This window comes from Aotus nancymaae, unplaced genomic scaffold (assembly GCF_030222135.1).
Source record: "Aotus nancymaae isolate 86718 unplaced genomic scaffold, 86718_ANA_hifiasm-v0.15.2.pri h1tg000043l, whole genome shotgun sequence".
Classification (NCBI taxonomy): domain Eukaryota; kingdom Metazoa; phylum Chordata; class Mammalia; order Primates; family Aotidae; genus Aotus; species Aotus nancymaae.
The window spans coordinates 16441849-16459602 of NW_026988457.1; the positions used below are offsets into that span (position 1 = coordinate 16441849).

Below are 17754 nucleotides of genomic sequence, written 5' to 3' on the forward strand. Positions count from 1 at the left end.
TTTAGTAGAGACGGGGTTTCACCATGTTGGCCAGGCTGGTCTTGAACTCCTGACCTCATGTGATCCACCCACCTCGGCCTCCCAAAGTGCTGGGATTACAGGTGTGAGCCACTGTGCCTGGCCTGGCAATTAGTGTTTCAAAGGCAAAATAGGCCAGGTGCAGTGGCTCATGCCTATAATCCTAGCACTTTGGGAGGCTGAGGCAGGAAGACTGCTGTGGTCGGGAGTTTGAGACCAATCTGGGCAACTTAAGACTGTCTAAAAAAAAAAAAAATTAGCCAGGTGCATGCCTGTATCCCTAGTTACTCAGGAGGCTGAGATGGGAGGATCTCTTGAGCCCAGGGGTTTGAGGCTGCAGTGAGCTATAACTGCACCATTGTACTCCAGCCTGGGTAACAGAGCAAGACCCTGTCTCAAAAAAAAAAAAAAAAAAAAAATCAAAGACAAAATGGCTTGAATATCCAGACTACTACGTGCTGACTTGCTTTCATGCCTGCCTGTACTCCACCTCAATGGCTCTCAGGCTTGAGTGTACACAAGCATTATTCCCCCATATAAGACCATGTGACTATACCTTGAGGGTGACTTAAATAATTTGCATGAATACTTCTGACTACAGGCATTTGATTTTAAGTGTTGGCTGTAGAATTTTAGACATGACTTGATTGTTGTCATGCTACAGTCAAGAGCAAGGAAGTCCAAGAATATGTTTTCATGCCAGACAAGGACTCTAGTTAGAACCTGACCAAAGAAGGAGAATATGAGAGATGCCAGTGTCTCAATCCCTTTTTCCTTCTTAAAAGGAAAAAACAATTCATTTATAATCAATCCACTTGGCCTCTCTTTGCTGAGGTGGACATGATGCCTATAGTTACATCCCTGGTCGTTAAAGTACCCAGCAGAACCTCATCTCTGGCTCTCTTTTTCACATACAGACAGGAAACGACTTTCTTTTGCCTGCTGGGTCTTTATTTCTCAGGATTTCCTCTTGCCCCCACTATAGTCTTCCTTATCCTTGTCACTTAGGGTTTCCTGATTAACTGCTTTACAATATCTAGCTGGATCTTAGATGAAGGCTACTGAGTCATCAGGTGGTAAATCCAAAGGGAATTTTAAAAGCGTGTCGTTCTTGGGCTGGAAGTCGGGGATATCCTTGCTCTCCTACTGGCCTGCTCACCAGCAAATAATGTGTCTCCTGAAGATACTGGGGCTGGGGAGGAAGTTCTGTACAGGGAGCTTAGAGGCTAGTGGAGATGGGTAAGGTAGCTGGAATGAAACCCTAGCATCAGCCCCGCCCAGGCCCTACTCTTTGAGCAGCTGGCAAGTCCCATCCAGCCACTGCTACCTGTCACTCTCCAGCAGTTCCTCGGGAAAGCTTCCCATCAAGTGTCGCCGGGTCCCAGGTTCTGGGGCGTCATGCTGCTGAATGTTCTCAAAGTGCTGAATGATGTTCCTCACACTGCCTGGTTTGACTAGAAGCAAAAAGGAAATGAAGGATGCTAGGCTTGCTGTTCAGGGATCGCTTCTCAGGCCCTGACTCCCCCAGATCCCAGCAGACAGAGCAATGAGCAAGTGTGGATGAGAACAGCACCAGATCAAGAGTCAGGAGATGCGCCCTGGTCCCGGCTCTCCTATGAATTCGCCGTGTGGCCCTGGGCAGTCATGCTACCTTTCTGGGTCTATTCTTTCCTCATGTGCAGAATGAGAGGGTTTGGAAGTCTATTTTCCATAAATGTTCTTTTGGCTCTCATATTATTACAATAATGCTTCTGCTTGAAAGTCACGATCAGGTTTTTCCTAAGAGCCACATACAGTTTAAAAAAATAGCCAGGAAGACCAAAGCACATCTACATGTAATTTGACCATGTTGCCAAAATATATCAGGCGTTTCTCAAATTTAAATGAATTTTAGAGTTCATTATTTCTGTTTCTCTCTGTCTCTCCTTCCTGTCCTTTCTGCCCTTCTCTGGCCTCCATCACTACAGAATCAGACTCTCTAGTACCGTGAGAGATGACCTAGGAGGAACAGAAGAAAGACTTCACTGGCATTCAAACTCCAGCCCCCTTTCACAGCTAAGGCAGAAGAGAGCTGTTCTTGTTCAGACAGACAGGGCAGAAGAGAGAGTGAAAAGGCACAGGTAGTGCCATCTAGAGCCCCTGGAGAAATCAGACCCATTGTTCCATGGCTCTCGGCAGGAGGGAAGAGAGATAAGGAATTCACCTTCAAGTCAACTAGCTCAGTTCTCAGCCCAGCCCAGCGATGCTAGAACAGGGGTGGGCTAGAGATGCTGGCTGCCTGAGACCAGCGGTAAGGATGAGTGGACATGAGGAGGCAATATCAACAGCTCAGGGTCTGGGCCTTGATCCTAACCATACTAAGAGTTCTGCCGATGACTTCAGAGATTCTGACATCTGAAGTCATGGGCAAACTTATAAATATACAATCTTACAAAGCTGTCTCAAAATCTGACTTTCATAGGAAAATTTCTAAGTCAGAGAGAACAGAAAAAAAAAAACATTTAGCTGCTGTTTTCAAAGTCTACAGCTCCACAGCCTTTAGGCAAGTGGCTAGGGAATATTTTTCTAAAACTGTGTAAGTGGCTGTGTGTGCATATTATAGGAACAAGGGCTACTAACATCACTCTTGTTTTGGAGATTAAGAGCAGATTCGCCTGTGCCAGCCTGAATGTGCACCTGGGCCTTGAAGCCATGCAGATGCCAGGGTCAGCTGAGCAGACACAGCCCTGAGCCACCTTGGCTGGGTGGTGATGTGGGAGTCTGGGAACATCCTATAATGGAAAGCCAACAGGCTGAGTCCCCTCTTCCCTTTCCCATGGGCCACTTGGAAAACACCCAGTTGTGCTCTACATAGAGTTATACCTGACCTGTGGCAAGAAACAGGTGTAGCCCTGAGATCTGGTATAACCGAATGACCCAGAGTAACGGGAAAAACAGGTAGAAGGAAATGCATTTTTAAAAAGAGCGAAGTTATTAGGCACATGGTGCCTCATGCCTACAATCCCAGCATTTTGGGAGGCCAAGGCAGGAGGATCACTTGAGCCCAGAAGTTTGAGACCAGGCTGGGCAATATAGTGAGTGAGACCCTGTCTCTACAAAAGTAAATTAGTCAGGTGTGGTGATATACGCCTGTGGTCCCAGCTGCTTGGAAGGCTGAGGTGGGAGGATTGCTTGAGCTCAGGAGTTCAAGGCTGTAGTAAGCTATGATTACACCATTGCACTCCAGCCTGGGTGACAGGGCAAGACCCTGTCTCAAAAAAAAACAAAAAACCAAAAAAAAAAAAAACAAACCAAAAAAACAAAACTGAGGACTGGATTTCAAGGCCATTCTTTTTTCCCCATTGTTTTATAAACTTTTTTTCATTAATTCCTTATTTTTACTGCTTAAAATGGCATAGAGTCTAAGAGTTTAGTAACTTTTAAAATAATTTTGAATATTTTTCATTGTCACTTTTACATAAAATAAATTGTAGTAACAGAATAATTTCCTGATTGCATCCCATTGCTCCCTCCCTCTCTCTCTCTCTCTCTCTCTCCATTTACTGTAGAGCCTAGAGAGTGTGAATCAATTGCATGTACATGGTCCTTATTAACAGGAAATGAACTTGCTCCGTTCTGGGACACTTCACTGTGGGCGCCTCCCTCTCTCTCTCTCTATTTACTGTAGAGCCTAGAGAGTGTGAATCAATTGCATGTACATGGTCCTTATTAACAGGAAATGAACTTGCTCCGTTCTGGGACACTTCACTGTGGGCGCCTCCCTCTCTCTCTCTCTATTTACTGTAGAGCCTAGAGAGTGTGAATCAATTGCATGCACATGGACCTTATTAACAGGAAATGAACTTGGTGCGTTCTGGAACACTTCACTGTAGGCGCTAAGCTTCTCGTGCGTTAATATGTATCACATTAATGTTTTAAATACATAGATTCTGGAAGATATTAGGTCCTTTAAAATACATTAAGGGTCATTCTTTTTTCACTGCCATGATTACGCGGTGCTGGTAGTTAAAAGTCAAGAGAGATGGAGGTGCTACACTGAAGGGCTTAAGTAGATGATAGGAACAAAAATACCCAGGAGAAAAAATTGTCAGAGACTCCTACTTTACTTTAAAAAAAAAAAAAAACCACTTTCAAAAATGAGAATTTTTATTATTATTTTAACTAAAAACAAAAATCTGAGGCACTGGCCGGGCATGGTGGCTGGCACCTGTAATCCCAGCACTCTGGGAGGCCAAGGTGGGCAGATCACTTGAGGTCAGGAGTTCGAGACCAGCCTGGCCAATATGGTGAAACCCCGCCTCTACTAAAAATACAAAAATTAGCTGGGCGTGGTGGCACATGCCTGTAGTCCCAGCAACTTGGGAAGCTGAGACACGAGAATCCCTTGAACCTGGGAGGTGGAGTTTGCAGTGAGGTGAGATCACACCACTGCACTCCAGCCTGGGCAACAAGAGTGAGAATACGACTCCAAAAAAAATTTAAAACAAAATCTGAGGTGCTCTGCTTCACTGCAAGACCCTTCAATGTGTAAGGATTCCTCTCATTTATATAGAACTCTGGATTTTTGGAATGCTCATCCATGGAGATGTGACTGAATAATAGAGAAAAGGCCTCCAGCTGTGAAAAAACTGCCAGAGGAACCAGAAGTCTAACCTTGGCCAGAACTACCAGAAGGAGCTGTCCCTGCAGAAGAAGGGGCCCTGCCCCCTGAAACTCTGGGTTAGGAGACAAGGTCTGGTACCTGGCATGAGGGTGGTGCCCTCCCCAACCCCCCACAGGGTTTGCAGCACACAGCAGCTTTAGCAACAAAGAGCAATGCATAAGAGAAATGGAGAGGAGAAAGAAAGGGAGGGAAGAGGAACAGAAAAGACAGGATTTGGGAGATGGAAACTCAATGCTAATGCAAAGACAAACCCAAAGAAAATGGTCCTTTTACCTTCCACAGGGACAAGGGAATATGAAATGCTAAAAGAAAAACCAAAACAGAAGTAAACCATTAAAAGTCACATCAATGTTTTAAGAATCAAAATACAAGTTACATCAAGCCAGAAAATGAAAAGGCAGTGGCAAAAATCAAGGCTGATCTCGAAGAATCCCTTTCCCTCTCCTGCAATGCAGCAGTTTCAGAAAGGGCAGCTGGCCCACCCCACTGCCCTTCACAGATTCCCACTGATGCTGGGGGGTTTAAGGTAATGACTGGGAGGGGCCAACAACAATTTCCAGACAAGTTTCTCCGTGCTGGGAAGAGATCAATGGCAGGATCACTTGAGTTTTAGGTTATTGATGGCATTAGAGGAAACTCTGGGTCCCAAACTTGCCCCCAAACTGACTAGTTCTACTAATAGTGACTCAACCATCTCCCACCTGCATCTGTACTCCTGCAGTCCTGTGTGCTGGGAAATATGATAGGCCCTTGGATGAAGGTGAAGGGGGCATTTACTGTCCACAGGGCGATCCTTGCCAGGGGGAGATGTTTCTCACATGGCTGTTTGCTAACTACAACTGTTCTGGGTTCCTAGACTAAGACCCAGGGACCGGCACAGCTTCCTTGGCTTGGAAACATCTACCTGAACCCCAGAGATCCTGCACTGGATTTGGCAAGGGGAGAAAGTGGCTGTGGTCTCAGTTCGAGCCTGTGGCTCCCAGAAACACTGGAAGGCCCTCTGCCAACATACCGGTATATAAAAGGGCTGAGGTCCCTGCCCAAGGAATGCCCAAGGCTGTTGCTCCCCAAATACTCACTGCTTTGAGAAGAGCTTTTGGGCTTCCCAATGTATTTGAGGATGGGCTTTCTCTTCTTGTCCTCCAAGGCATCCTTTTCTTTCTTGGAATTGCTGCTCTGCTGAGACAGGAGACATTGGGGTTTGGAGGAGGTCCCGATACCCAGGTGTGGCTGCTAATCAGTTCTGTCACTGTCCCCCAAGGCTGGCCCTCAGCAAATAACTGGAGAGTTCACTCTTGCTGGTACCCTAAGAGTACATTCACCTCTGGCCTGGGTTTGGAAGGGACTGAGAGCTGCTGTAGTCTGGGGGTTCTCACTGACTCCACATCTAGGTGGAGGGATATAGCCAGAGACCTGCAAGATGGTTTTCCTGATCTACCTTAGCACAGCGCACTGCACCAAGAGGAGGTATTTTCTAGGACAGCTGTCTTACTTTCTTCTTCTTTTTTTTCTTTTGAGACAGAGTCTCACTCTGTTGCCCAGGCTGGAGTGCAGTGGTGTGCTCTTGGCTCACTGCAACTTCCATCTCCCCAAGCAATACTCGTGCCTCAGCTTCTCGAGTAGGTGGGGTTACAGGCATGCACCACCACGCCAGGCTAATTTTTATATTTTAGTAGAGATAGGGTTTCACCATGTCACCCAGGCTGGTCTCAAACTCCTGAGCTCAGGCAATCCGCCAGCCTTGGCCTCCCAAAGTGCTAGGATTACAGGCATGAGCCACTGCGCGCAGCCCTCACCTTCTTGGTCTTAGGGAAGCAGAGTAGCCACTTGTCCTTGGCAGGAGCAGACTGGGCCTTTTCAGCTGTGTTAGAAGGTCGTGCCTCTCGAAGACGGATCCCAGCATGGCTCATGTAGGTATTGAGGGCGAAGTCCATGGGGGCGCTGTAAAAGAGGAACACTGTCTTAAATCAGAGAGCTCAAGTTATCTTCCCTGTGTGTTTCACCACCACCCAGTGGAGTGGGGAAGGGGTAGTTATAGGTCAAAGTATTCAAAGGGAAGTCTAGAATAATTAAATGGGAGAGCAGGCAGAAGCTGGCTAAAAGTCTGGGCTAGCAAGACTCCCAGGAGAAGTCTTAATTCTTTCCCTAAGCAGAACTGTTCCCCATGAGCAGATGATGGTCAGTGGAAGAACATGCCAATTCCCTAAAATGTAAATAAATAATTTCCTGGCTGGTCAAGTCATAGGCAGACCTGGAGGACTGGCTGAGGTCAGCAGCTGATACTCTCAGGCATATGTGCAGGGGTGGGGAGGCCAGGGCAAAGGAGAAATGTCAAGCAGCCTCTGCCAAGGTATACTGCCGTCACCATCCTCCCACCCCCAGGACAGAGAAAAAGAGACAGAAAAGGAGCTGGCAAGTGGCCTCCAATTGCCACAGATGAAAATGTCCAGAGCTCTGTGTTTAAAAATGCATTTGTACCCACAATTTCCTGGATGGATGATGATCCACCCTGTGCATTCAATGCAGCAAGGCTTCGGCTCTGGCTGTTTTTCCCTCTTCAACAGACTCCTAACCCCATTTTCTCTCCCCTATTAGTTTGTCTGCTCAGGGAGTGCAAACTCACTTTAACCTTGGCTAATGAAAAACAATGAGATGAATATATAGCTTGCAAAACAAAATTCTAATATGTGCCAAGAAAGGAACTGTGCTGCACCCCAGCTCCCCTCTGCAGATGCCACTAACAGGCTGACTTCATGATTACCATCACCACTTTAGGTGATTTAAGGGAAAAAAGTGGCTCATCTGGGTAGAGAAGCTGCAGCCAGGTATGGGACTGTGAGGAGCGATGGCAGCTTGGTGTCTTCCCAATGAGGAGTGGGCCCACATGACCAGGCAGTGATCCCTGAACACTGGGGCATGGGCCTCATGATCTCCCCTGAGAGCTAAACTTGCAGGAACCATGGTCCTGCGTGGTTGTACAACACTAGGGACTGCCCTGTTATTGGCAGGAATGGAAAGCACAGTAGCTCAATCCCACTCCTTCCACTTTGAAAGCTGCAGATGCATGTCATAGACTTTCTTACCTCCTGTCTTCCTCATACTCGGACCTGGAATGAAAGAAAGAACAGATGACTCAGGCTGCAAAGACACAGGCTGGTCACCTGGTCAGACACTAGGAGGAGGGTAAGATTGCTTCTAGATGAAAGGAGGGTTAGTGGGGGAAAAGTGCGCAAGTGTTTGGTACACAGGAGGAACTCCACGATATTTGCCGAGTTGAAATATCAGCCTTAGCAGAGACAGCATACATGTCATCCTCTTTGCTATTTTGACTCTGTCCTTGAAGTGCCCGACTGTGCCCATGGATCTGACTTGTATGGAATGGCTTAACCAAGGCCACATAACTACTTAGTGAGAAGCAGTATTAGGCAAAAACTTGCTTCTAAGCTTGAAGTGTCCCCACAAAGTCTGCGATACTGGAGCTTGCATCACAGGAGCCTATGATGCTTTAGAAAATGGGGCCAGGAATGCATAACAAAAGCAGCTGTGCCAGAAGCGCCTAGTTCAGGTTTCTGACGTGGAGGAGTAAAAGATGGTTCAATTTCTCCTAAGCCAGTTCTAGCTGCCTCCTGAAGGAACTGTATCCACTGGGCACACATAGCACTGGCCTCACTCACTGTGACAGGTAAGATCTTAGAGGCAGGAAGGGAGAGAGGTCAGGAAGAGGGCCAGCAGGGGAAGCAGAAAGCTCATCACATTCGTGGGGTCCGTGGTCTGTCATAACCACCAAATGACTATCAGGAGCTCTGAGCTCTGCCACACCCTTGACACCTGCAGCCCTCAGCCTGACCAATGCAGCAGGAGGGCATGACTCGCCGTCTTCCAGGGGCAGGAGAATCAGGCAAGAAGTGGAAGAAGGTGAGAGACTGAAAGAACAGATCCACAAAATATGTCAACCTGCTTGGCACATTCAGTGGGGAGGGAGGAAGCTGAAGACTCACAAAATATCTCCAAGGGCAGCCAGCTGCTTCTCAGCCACTTGGCGCTCTCGGAGAGGGTCCCCATCCAGGTCCAGCAGGTCGTTTTCACCATACAGGCTGCCCAGGCCCAGAGTGTGCTTCGTTCTAAGCCAGAGAAACACAGGGAAAGAAAGAACTATACACAAATGCTCAATAGATGGACACCCAGAAAGAGTGAGGCAAACACACATAACAAGAGACACATGCAGGCCCCAGAGGGAAGGAGCAAGGGCCAAGTGGTGGAGGTGAGAGGAGAGTGGTGGGAGGGCAGCTCCTGGGCCAACCTGTAGTCATGGATCTGCTCCTGGATCTCAGGCACGGCTGCCTCTTGAGCTTCACAGAGAACGTCGCGGGCGTCCTTGCTGTTCCGCAGGCACAAGTCTGTAGTGGGAGACCAGAGAAGGCACAGTGGGTGGGGTGCTGGGGGTGGGCGAAGGTCACTTCTGCTGAGCAGCTCAAGGCATTTCAGCTCGCTGTGACACTGGGAGGAAGAGCTGGCTATCTGCCCTGTTAGCCTAAAGGAAGAGGAGGCCTGGACCTCTCAGATCATTCCTGAATTCAGGACTGGAATCCTGATATACAAAGTCCACGGCAAGGACAAAAATATTTTCTGGATGTTCTGTGCTCCATTGAGAGAAGTATTAAAGCCCCTCTCATCAGATGTGTCTAAGTGCCAGTCTGACATCCAAGTGCAGACCTCTGAGAGGCTTGCTCCCCTCTACTGCCCCAGAAGCAACTCACAAGGCTAAAAAAGGCAAGCACTTCACATCCCATGAAACCTGAGCTCCCCAGTATTAACCGAAAGATGTCTCTCCTCTAATTCCTGCATCCATCCCCACCCAGGCTAGGCTAAGTTCCTGGGAGATGCGCTTCACTCTCACTCTGCATTTGAGCAAGCTCTGTTCACCCTCTGCCTGGGTCCATAAGCTCTCCTCCCTGTCACATGTGCCCACAAATCATCTCTTTCTAAATGCAGCTTCTAATTCCTGTCCTCTAAAAAGCTGCTAGTGATTAGCTTCTCAGGCTGACATCACCTTAGACTGCCTCTGCTTAATTCTTCTTCTCATGATCAGAAGGAAAAGGGAGCCCGGCACCATCTAGCCTGCTGGGTCCTCACTCTGGACTAGCTGCTGTCAGTTCCTTAACTTTCATAAGTTAAGGAACAAAAATACCCCCCCCCCCCGCCAAAAAAAAACAACAAGAAAAACCACCCTAGAGATTCCAGCTCTGCAGGAGGATGGAGTGAGGCCCTAGTTTCTCTATTTTTTGTTCCCCAAGGGATTCTTGATAATCAACACCTGGCTTAGGAATCCCTGATCAAGTCTGATTTCCTCTTTGTACAGATAAGCCAGCGGAGGCCCAGAGAGGTCATGTGGAAGGATGGCAGACATGAACCTAGGTCTCCTAACTCCAAGTCCACTGTCTTCCCATGACAAGCTCCCCACGGCAGAGTGAGCGCCTAGGCAGGGTCTGTCCCATTTGCACCTGTCCGTTAGCTACAGTGCAGTGCTCTGGAGCAACTGTCCTATGGGTCCTTTCCCCTATTAGAGGACGGTTGCCCAAGGATAGCGACTATGTCCCTTCTGTCCACTGGAGCCTCCTGAGAGCTCAGGAGAAGAAAGGCACCAAGCACAGACTAACCAACAATTGAGCCAACTTACCAATTAAAGCCTGTAACGTCTCAGGGATCTTCACTCTCAGAGGCTAAAAAACAGAAGCGTGGAGCAGAATGGTCAGGTCTGCACACTCGAGAGATGAACAGTGTGTGGGGTGAGAAGGGCTTGGCCACATGCCTTTTTGCCTACATCTGCCCACCATCATTCTCATTACTCTCCAACTGCACACCTGAATTCTAGGCTAGGGTTTTTGGGAAACGGAGTCTGAGGCTACAGAGCTGGGACTATATTCTGAGAGCGGCACACGCAGTTTTTTCCACTCTTATTTCCAGGCCATTAGAGTACATGGAATGGCATGTTGTCCAAAAAGTGGACCTGTGCTGACTTAGCAGCAAGGGAAAAGCCTTCATTAGGCTATGTAGTGAACTTTTCCTCCCTCCAAGTCCCAAGGGAAAGCTAGCCTTGTGTCACCCAGCCTTGCAGTTAGTATGGTGTCTGGCTTTTGCTACACAAGTCGTTGAAACCTGGGTACTGGAGCGGCTCCAAACAGCCAACAGAGAACAACCAGCAGCTCTAACCTTCCTACTCAAGACCCATTTAAGGGGGCAAATATAAAACTCTTTTTTTTTTTTTTTTTTCTGAGACAGAGTCTCACTCTTTTGTCCAGGCTGGAGTACAGTGGTGCAATCTCAGCTCACTGCAATCTCCACTTCCCAGGTTCAAGAGATTCTCCTGCCTCAGCCTCCTGAGTAGCTGGGACTACAGGCACTTGCCACCATGCCCAGCTAATTCTTTTGTATTTTTAGTAGAGACGGGGTTTTACCATGTTAGCCAGGATGGTCTCGATCTTCTGATCTTGTGATCCACCCACCTCGGCCTCCCAAAGTGCTGGCATTACAGGCCTGAGCCACCGCGCTGGGCCAAAACTCTTAAGAAAAACCAATTTTCCCCAACCTCATTAACCCTACTAGCTTACTGCCAGAAGAATAAAGTCACCTTGGAATTAGTTTAGTTGATCAGATTAGAAACTCTGGGATGGCAGTTGCCCTCTGCAGGCAGAAGTGCTCTTGCCCGTGGGATCCCTGACACACCCCTGGGAACTCTGCACCAGTGCACAGGGTGCTGCCTATGCCAGACACTCAGAGGCCTCCCACCTCTGACTCCTGCCTTCGGGTAGTAATAGCAAGTCGGACTGAGCTTCAGAAGCCAGGATTCTTCTCTTGCCTCACTGATCTAGATCATCTGATGTCTCTAGACCTCTGTTTCTTCAGCCCAGAGATGGGCAAGGCAGGGACGGCTGGGGGGAACCAGGGTGCTGAATCAGGGGAGGGTAAAGAGAATCTGGTACAATCTCTTCCTCCAAACATTCCAGAGAGACACAATGTGTATTCTATGTGGAAAACGAGGTACAGCGAGATTTTTTGAGAGTGGCGCTGGAACAGAATCCAGGGATACTAATCTCTCGGCCTAGATTTCTCTTTAAGAACGTGTCTCCATTTGGTCTGAATGTTTTGCTTAATTTTCCTCTGCCTCTGGGTAGTTCAAAGAATATAATAAAATTATAATCCTCACCGCATTTTTCTCCAGGAAAATACTCCAGATGTCTTTCCCCAAGCTTCGGGACTCCTTGGGGTTTGTCTGCTGATAAACTTCTGCACACAGGTAAAAAAGCTAGGAGGAGAGACAACTGGGTTAGAGCAGTGGTTTTCCCCCAGCAGGAATTTTGCCCTCTAGGGAACATTTGGCCGCCTCTGGAGACATTTTTAATTGTCACAACTACTGGGCGAGTATGGTGCTACCGGCATCTAGTGGGTACAGCCCGGCGACACTGCTCTATTTCCTTAAAGCCGCAGGACAGTCTACCACAACAAAGAATTCTCCAGCTCAAAAGAGTGCCGAGGTTGAGAAAGCTGGGGTCAGACCATTTCAAAACCCGTGGTAAAGTAATCCCCACCCCCTTCCCACGGGCACATCTTCAACACTGATCACGCCTCAACTCCGCATCCTCTCCACACGTGTATTTCACTTGCATCTTGTGCTTGTTTACATCTTGTTTCCTAAGGGGTCATGTTTTAATTCTCTCTGTGGTGTGCCCTGTCTTATTCAGGAATGCTTCTGAGTCACCAGCACCTGGACTTGCACACAGGTGTTCAGTGAATAACCGTGGATGGCTGTTCATTCTGGCTTCTGATGGTATCCCCAGAAAGACAAAACAGCAGCCCATGCCCCAGGTGAGAAGTTTATTCTGAAGGCTACAGCCCCAACCCCTCTCCTCCATCTCCCTTTCCTTTCTAAGCAGCTGAGCAGAAGGAAGAAACTGGGAAGGCTGCTGGCTCTGAGCACTGTCCCCAGACACTTTGGTTCCATGCGCTCACATTCCCCCGTCATCATCTTCGCACGGAAGACCCTTTCAGCCTTGCCATCTGCAAGTTTTTTCGCAGGGCAACTGTCTCAACTCCCTAGTCAGTCTCTATCTACCTTCATTTAAAAAACTCTAGGAACAACAACTTCTCCAAGAAGACGTTCTGAACTGATCAAGAATGAGTTTTCCTGGCCTTGCCCTCTTACTCCCCTCTAGGCAACTGATGTAGTGAGTTAGCTGTGTCATACAGTGAAAAGTTCCTTCTGCATAGGTTACATCTTCTTGGCTATTTTGTCTCTGTCCTTGAAGAGCCCGCTGTGCCCATGGATCTGACTTGTAACAGTTAGGGAGCAGAAACAGAGGCTAGAGGTTCTCTCTGTTCAGCACAGCAGGCACTCAATCAAGACGGATGCTTCTGACTTACCAGTGGACTGGGGTCCGCCTCAGAGAAGACGTAACATAGAAAAACCCCCAGGTGAGCTGGCCGAGACTTCAGTTTCTCCAGATCCTGGAATATGATGTCACTCTGAAAGGCAGAAGGATGAGTGTGATGGGAGGCAGGGCACAGCAGCACAGCTGGTTCCAGCTTAGCTCCCATGTGATCCCCCTTCCTGGGTTCATGAGAACGGCTCCCTGCCCCAAGTTCCCTTCACAGCTGGTGCTAGTCAAACTGCTTCTAGTCAAGAGCATCTTGTATGACACACACAAAAAATGATAAAAGGAGAAAACTAGGAAACCGTTACCTCGTTGTTGACAACCCACAGTTTGAAAATACAACCTATATAACTCCTGACACCAATGTTTTCCAGTGTGTGAAGTAGAACTCAAGATGATTTTAAGTGAGATGATTTTTGTTGAGGGTCAAAATGATCTTAGGTGAGGTGGACAGGCATTAAATAACATTGGCTCATATTGTAAGAAAGTTAGTTTCTTTTCAGTTCTCATTCCATCCTTTTGATTAACCCAGAAAAAAATTCGGCCTGGTGCCTGCATAGCAGTAATACCTTAACCAAGGCAGAATTGGCCTCAAGCTTCATTAAAGCCTTTGGCAAGCAATAGAATTGAGCTAGAGTTTATTTTTCAGCTTGTTTTAAATTTTGTCTCTATTTTTTTTTTTAGTAATTTTCTACATCATGTAGTTTTAAATTGAAAGGACACAAAGGAGTAAATATAAAATAAAAAGTCTTCCATCCACTTCACCCTCAAGCCAGCTAATTCCCCTCCTCAGTGGCAATAACCATCAGTTTCTAAACATTCAGAGTGGTCTAAAGAAAGAGGCTCCTTTTCCTCTTTTTAATATAAATGGCAGCTTTCTTCTACACTGCTCTATATATTTCTAGGTAGAATTTAACAAACTTGGTTCTAAACTTATATTTAGTGTTACATTTTCTCTGCATTTATAGTGTGTGATGTTGGTTTTCATTTCAGGTAATGACAGATTTCCTTAAGATGAATTTAAGTTTAAAGAACTGAGTTGGCTTAAAGAAAAATATTAAGTAACCTTATACTTAGGTATAAGGTTGAAAATAACATATATAGTGTATATATATATACTATATATATATAATATAATATTATAATATAATGTATATAGGTAGAATGTCGAATATTTAGATGTCTAACGACATCTGAACATTGTTAGATGCTACTGTTACTAGACACCGTTGACAGTGTCTGAAAAACAACAGGACAATTCTCTGGCTCTCAAGTCAGTCCACTCCATTGCCACACAGCCCAGCTTCTTTGCAAGCTGTGTGCATTGAGTCAAAACCCGTCTTCCTGAAGTCTCTCCTGGATCTAGCTCTGCCCCTGAGAGTAGGGCCTTTCAAATCAGGTTTTGCAGAACCTTAGGGCTCCATGGAAGTGCCCTTGAGGGCAGGGGGTTGCTGATCAGTAAAGGTCCTAGGAAAGCTGAGGTTTTTTTTTTTCTTTTCTTTATTTTTTTTTTTAGACGGAGTTTCGCTCGTTACCCAGGCTGGAGTGCAATGGCGTGATCTCGGCGCACCGCAACCTCCACCTCCTGGGTTCAGGCAATTCTCCTGCCTCAGCCTCCTGAGTAGCTGGGATTACAGGCATGCGCCACCATGCCCAGCTAATTTTTTGTATTACTAGAGACGAGGGTTTCACCATGTTGATCAGGACGGTCTCGATCTCTTGACCTCGTGATCCACCCGCCTCGGCCTCCCAAAGTGCTGGGATTACAGGCTTGAGCCACTGCGCCCAGCCCACCTTTACTTTCTTAATAGCATCCTTTGACACCCAAAAGTTTTACATTTTGATGAAATCCAACTAATCTTTTTTTTTTTTTTTTTTCGGTTAGCTTTTGGTGTCCATCTAAGAAACCACTGCCCAATCCAAAGTCATGAAGATTTACTGCTATCGAAAATTTTTTCTAAGAGTTTTATAGTTTTTAAAAATACTTTTGGCTTTTATATTTAAGTCTTTGTCCATTTTGAGTTAAATTTTGTTTACCGTGTGAGGTAAGGGTCCAAGTTCATTAACTGTATGTGGATATCCATTTGTCCCTGCCTCATTTGTTCAAGACTATTTTTTCTCCATTGAATTGTCTTGGCACCTGTGTTGAAAATCAGTTGACCACAGATGTATGGGTTAATTTCCAGAATCTGAATTCTATTCCATTGATCTATAGGTCTGTCCTTGAACCAGTACCATACTGGCCTGATTACCCTGACATTTGCCAATATATAAATATCAGCACTTATCATAATATAGTATATATTCATTCATCCATATCCTATGGAATCACTAACTCATTAAAGGAGAGGTTTACTTCTTGTTTATCTTTGTAACCATTCCAACGCCCACCCCTGACATTACTCCCACCTACTGCCCCAACATGCACTCAGTACCTAGCATACAGCAAGAACTCAGTGCTTGTGAAATAAATACATGTATTTTTACATGTTTGTGTCTTTGACCTATGCTGTCTTTTCACTAGCATTCCCTCCCCCATCTCTTTTGCCTACTCAAGTACTGCTCTTCAAGGCCCAGCTGAAATATTATCCACTCTGCAAAGCCCTTCCCCATATTTCCCATTATTACTTAATTGTGCTCTCCTTTGTTCTCTTATTGTAAGCTCTTTGTTCCTCCCACTCTCCCTCCTGCTGTAATTTAAATTACCTCCATTAGATTTTAAACATGTTGAGGAGAAGAACCAGAATCTTTTTCATTTCTATATAGTCTAGAAAATAAAACAATTTTTTTTTTTTTTGAGACGGAGTCTCACTCTGTTGCCAGGGTGGAGTGCAGTGGTGCAACCTTGGCTCCCTAAAACCTCCACCTCCTGGGTTCAAATGATTCTCCTGCCTCAGCCTCCCAAGTAGCTGGGCCTACAGGCGCGCACCACCACGACCGGCTAATTTTTGTATTTTTAGTAGATGCGGGGTTTCACCATGTTGGCCAGGATGGTCTTGATCTCTTGATCTCACGATTCGCCCACCTCAGCCTCCTAAAGTGCTGGATTACAGGTGTGAGCCACCACGCCTGGCCAACCATGTTCTGTATATGGCGGCACTTACATGTATGGCTGTAATAGGAATCTGGTTATTCTACTCCAGCAAATTAATCTACTTACTGTTCTCTGTGCACATCACTTCTAGGCCTGAAAACTCTCTTCATCCTTCATCCAAGTGCTCCCCACCTCTATCAGGCTGGCTCAGGACTCACCTGACCCTTCTTTTCTTCTCTCTTTCCCTTCCTTTCCTTGGAAATGTCCCAGATAAACTCCATTGACCTTTTTTTCTGGTCTACATATTCACTATCCTAACCTATTACACATGGAGAATCCTATTCATTCTACTGGTGAAGTTCTGCTTTAATAAATTCTACCGGCCAATGGTCACTCTTTAGTGGGCCGGAAGTTTCATTTTTTGAGGTTTTACTGCGATGGGATATTGCCTGTAAATGAAGTTGTGCACGCTGGCAGGCTGCTCTGAGAAAGTATTATTTCACTCAGGCAATGGCCAGTCTACCGTTGGCAGTGGCCTTACCTGTAATTCTTTTTCTTCCTGTCTCAGCATATTTCTGAGGATCTGGGTGGCATGTTTTTGATCTTCAGGACCCTAGAGATGGAAAATATGGCAGTATAAGAGTTAGGGATGAACTCAATAGCTTACCTCTCTTCTATCTGCTGATTCTTGGGCAAGGAAAGCTACGAGAGTAGAGCCTGAATCATAAGTATGTTTTATTCAGTACCTTGCTGGAATGCAGTAAACACACATCTTATTTTGAGTTTATTCCTGAACTTCTAGAAACCTTGGCTGTAATCACCTTTGGCATCAAGTTGCTCCCTAAAGTCTCCCAAGACTTGTGGGTTTAGTCTTCATTCCAACTGAAAAATCCTGTTCCCTCTACCTGTCTGCATCTTGTCCTCTTTCAACTCTTCACATAGGTGTTCCTTCCTTGCTTCTAGAGCTCCCTTTCTACTTATTTGTTCTGTTTCTTTGAGATGGGGTCTCCCTCTGTCACCCAGGCTAGAGTGCAGTGGCACAATCATGGCTCACGGCAACCTCTGCCTTCTGGCTCAAACAACCCTCCTACCTCAGCCTCCTGAGTACCTGGGACCGCAGGTGCATGCCATCATGCCTGGCTAATTTTTTGTATTTTTGGTAGACACAGGGTTTTGCCATGTTGCCCAGGCTGGTCTCAAACTCCTAAGCCCAAATGATCCTCCCACCTTGGCCTCCCAAAGTGCTGGGATTACAGGCGTGAGCCACTGCACTGGCCTCTACTTGTTTTTGTCCTTTTCTGATCCCTCCCTCTACTGAGTGGGCTCTGTATTTTGCACCTTGAAGCAGGCTTTTCTCTAGGAAGCCTTTCCCCTACACCTTGACTTTATACCATACCCTGGTTAACACTGGCTGGCAACGGTCTTGAACAGATACATTCAGTCCCTGCCAGAAGTGTGCACTCTCTCTCCGATGAGGAGTACTTTTGGAGAGTGCCCTTAGAGTCTTCCACACATTTAGTAAACACCCAATGTTGCTGTGTGATAAAACCAATATGCATTTCCATGGAAGGAGGACACTGAGGCAGGGAACAACTGTTACTGTGCAGCCC

The 17754-nt window shown here is 46.5% G+C and overlaps 1 protein-coding gene across 1 annotated transcript in view; it reads right to left on the reverse strand.

The window, feature by feature from the left end:
* Positions 1–17754, reverse strand: part of LOC105707345 (rho guanine nucleotide exchange factor 11-like) — a 46804-nt gene that overhangs the window by 15280 nt on the left and 13770 nt on the right. Inside the window, 12 exon segments of the mRNA XM_064361785.1 lie at positions 1346–1472; positions 4955–4966; positions 4969–4983; positions 5761–5857; positions 6478–6622; positions 7765–7788; positions 8680–8802; positions 8982–9078; positions 10359–10401; positions 11886–11984; positions 13100–13201; positions 16686–16757. Coding sequence (XP_064217855.1) covers positions 1346–1472; positions 4955–4966; positions 4969–4983; positions 5761–5857; positions 6478–6622; positions 7765–7788; positions 8680–8802; positions 8982–9078; positions 10359–10401; positions 11886–11984; positions 13100–13201; positions 16686–16757 — 956 coding nt within the window.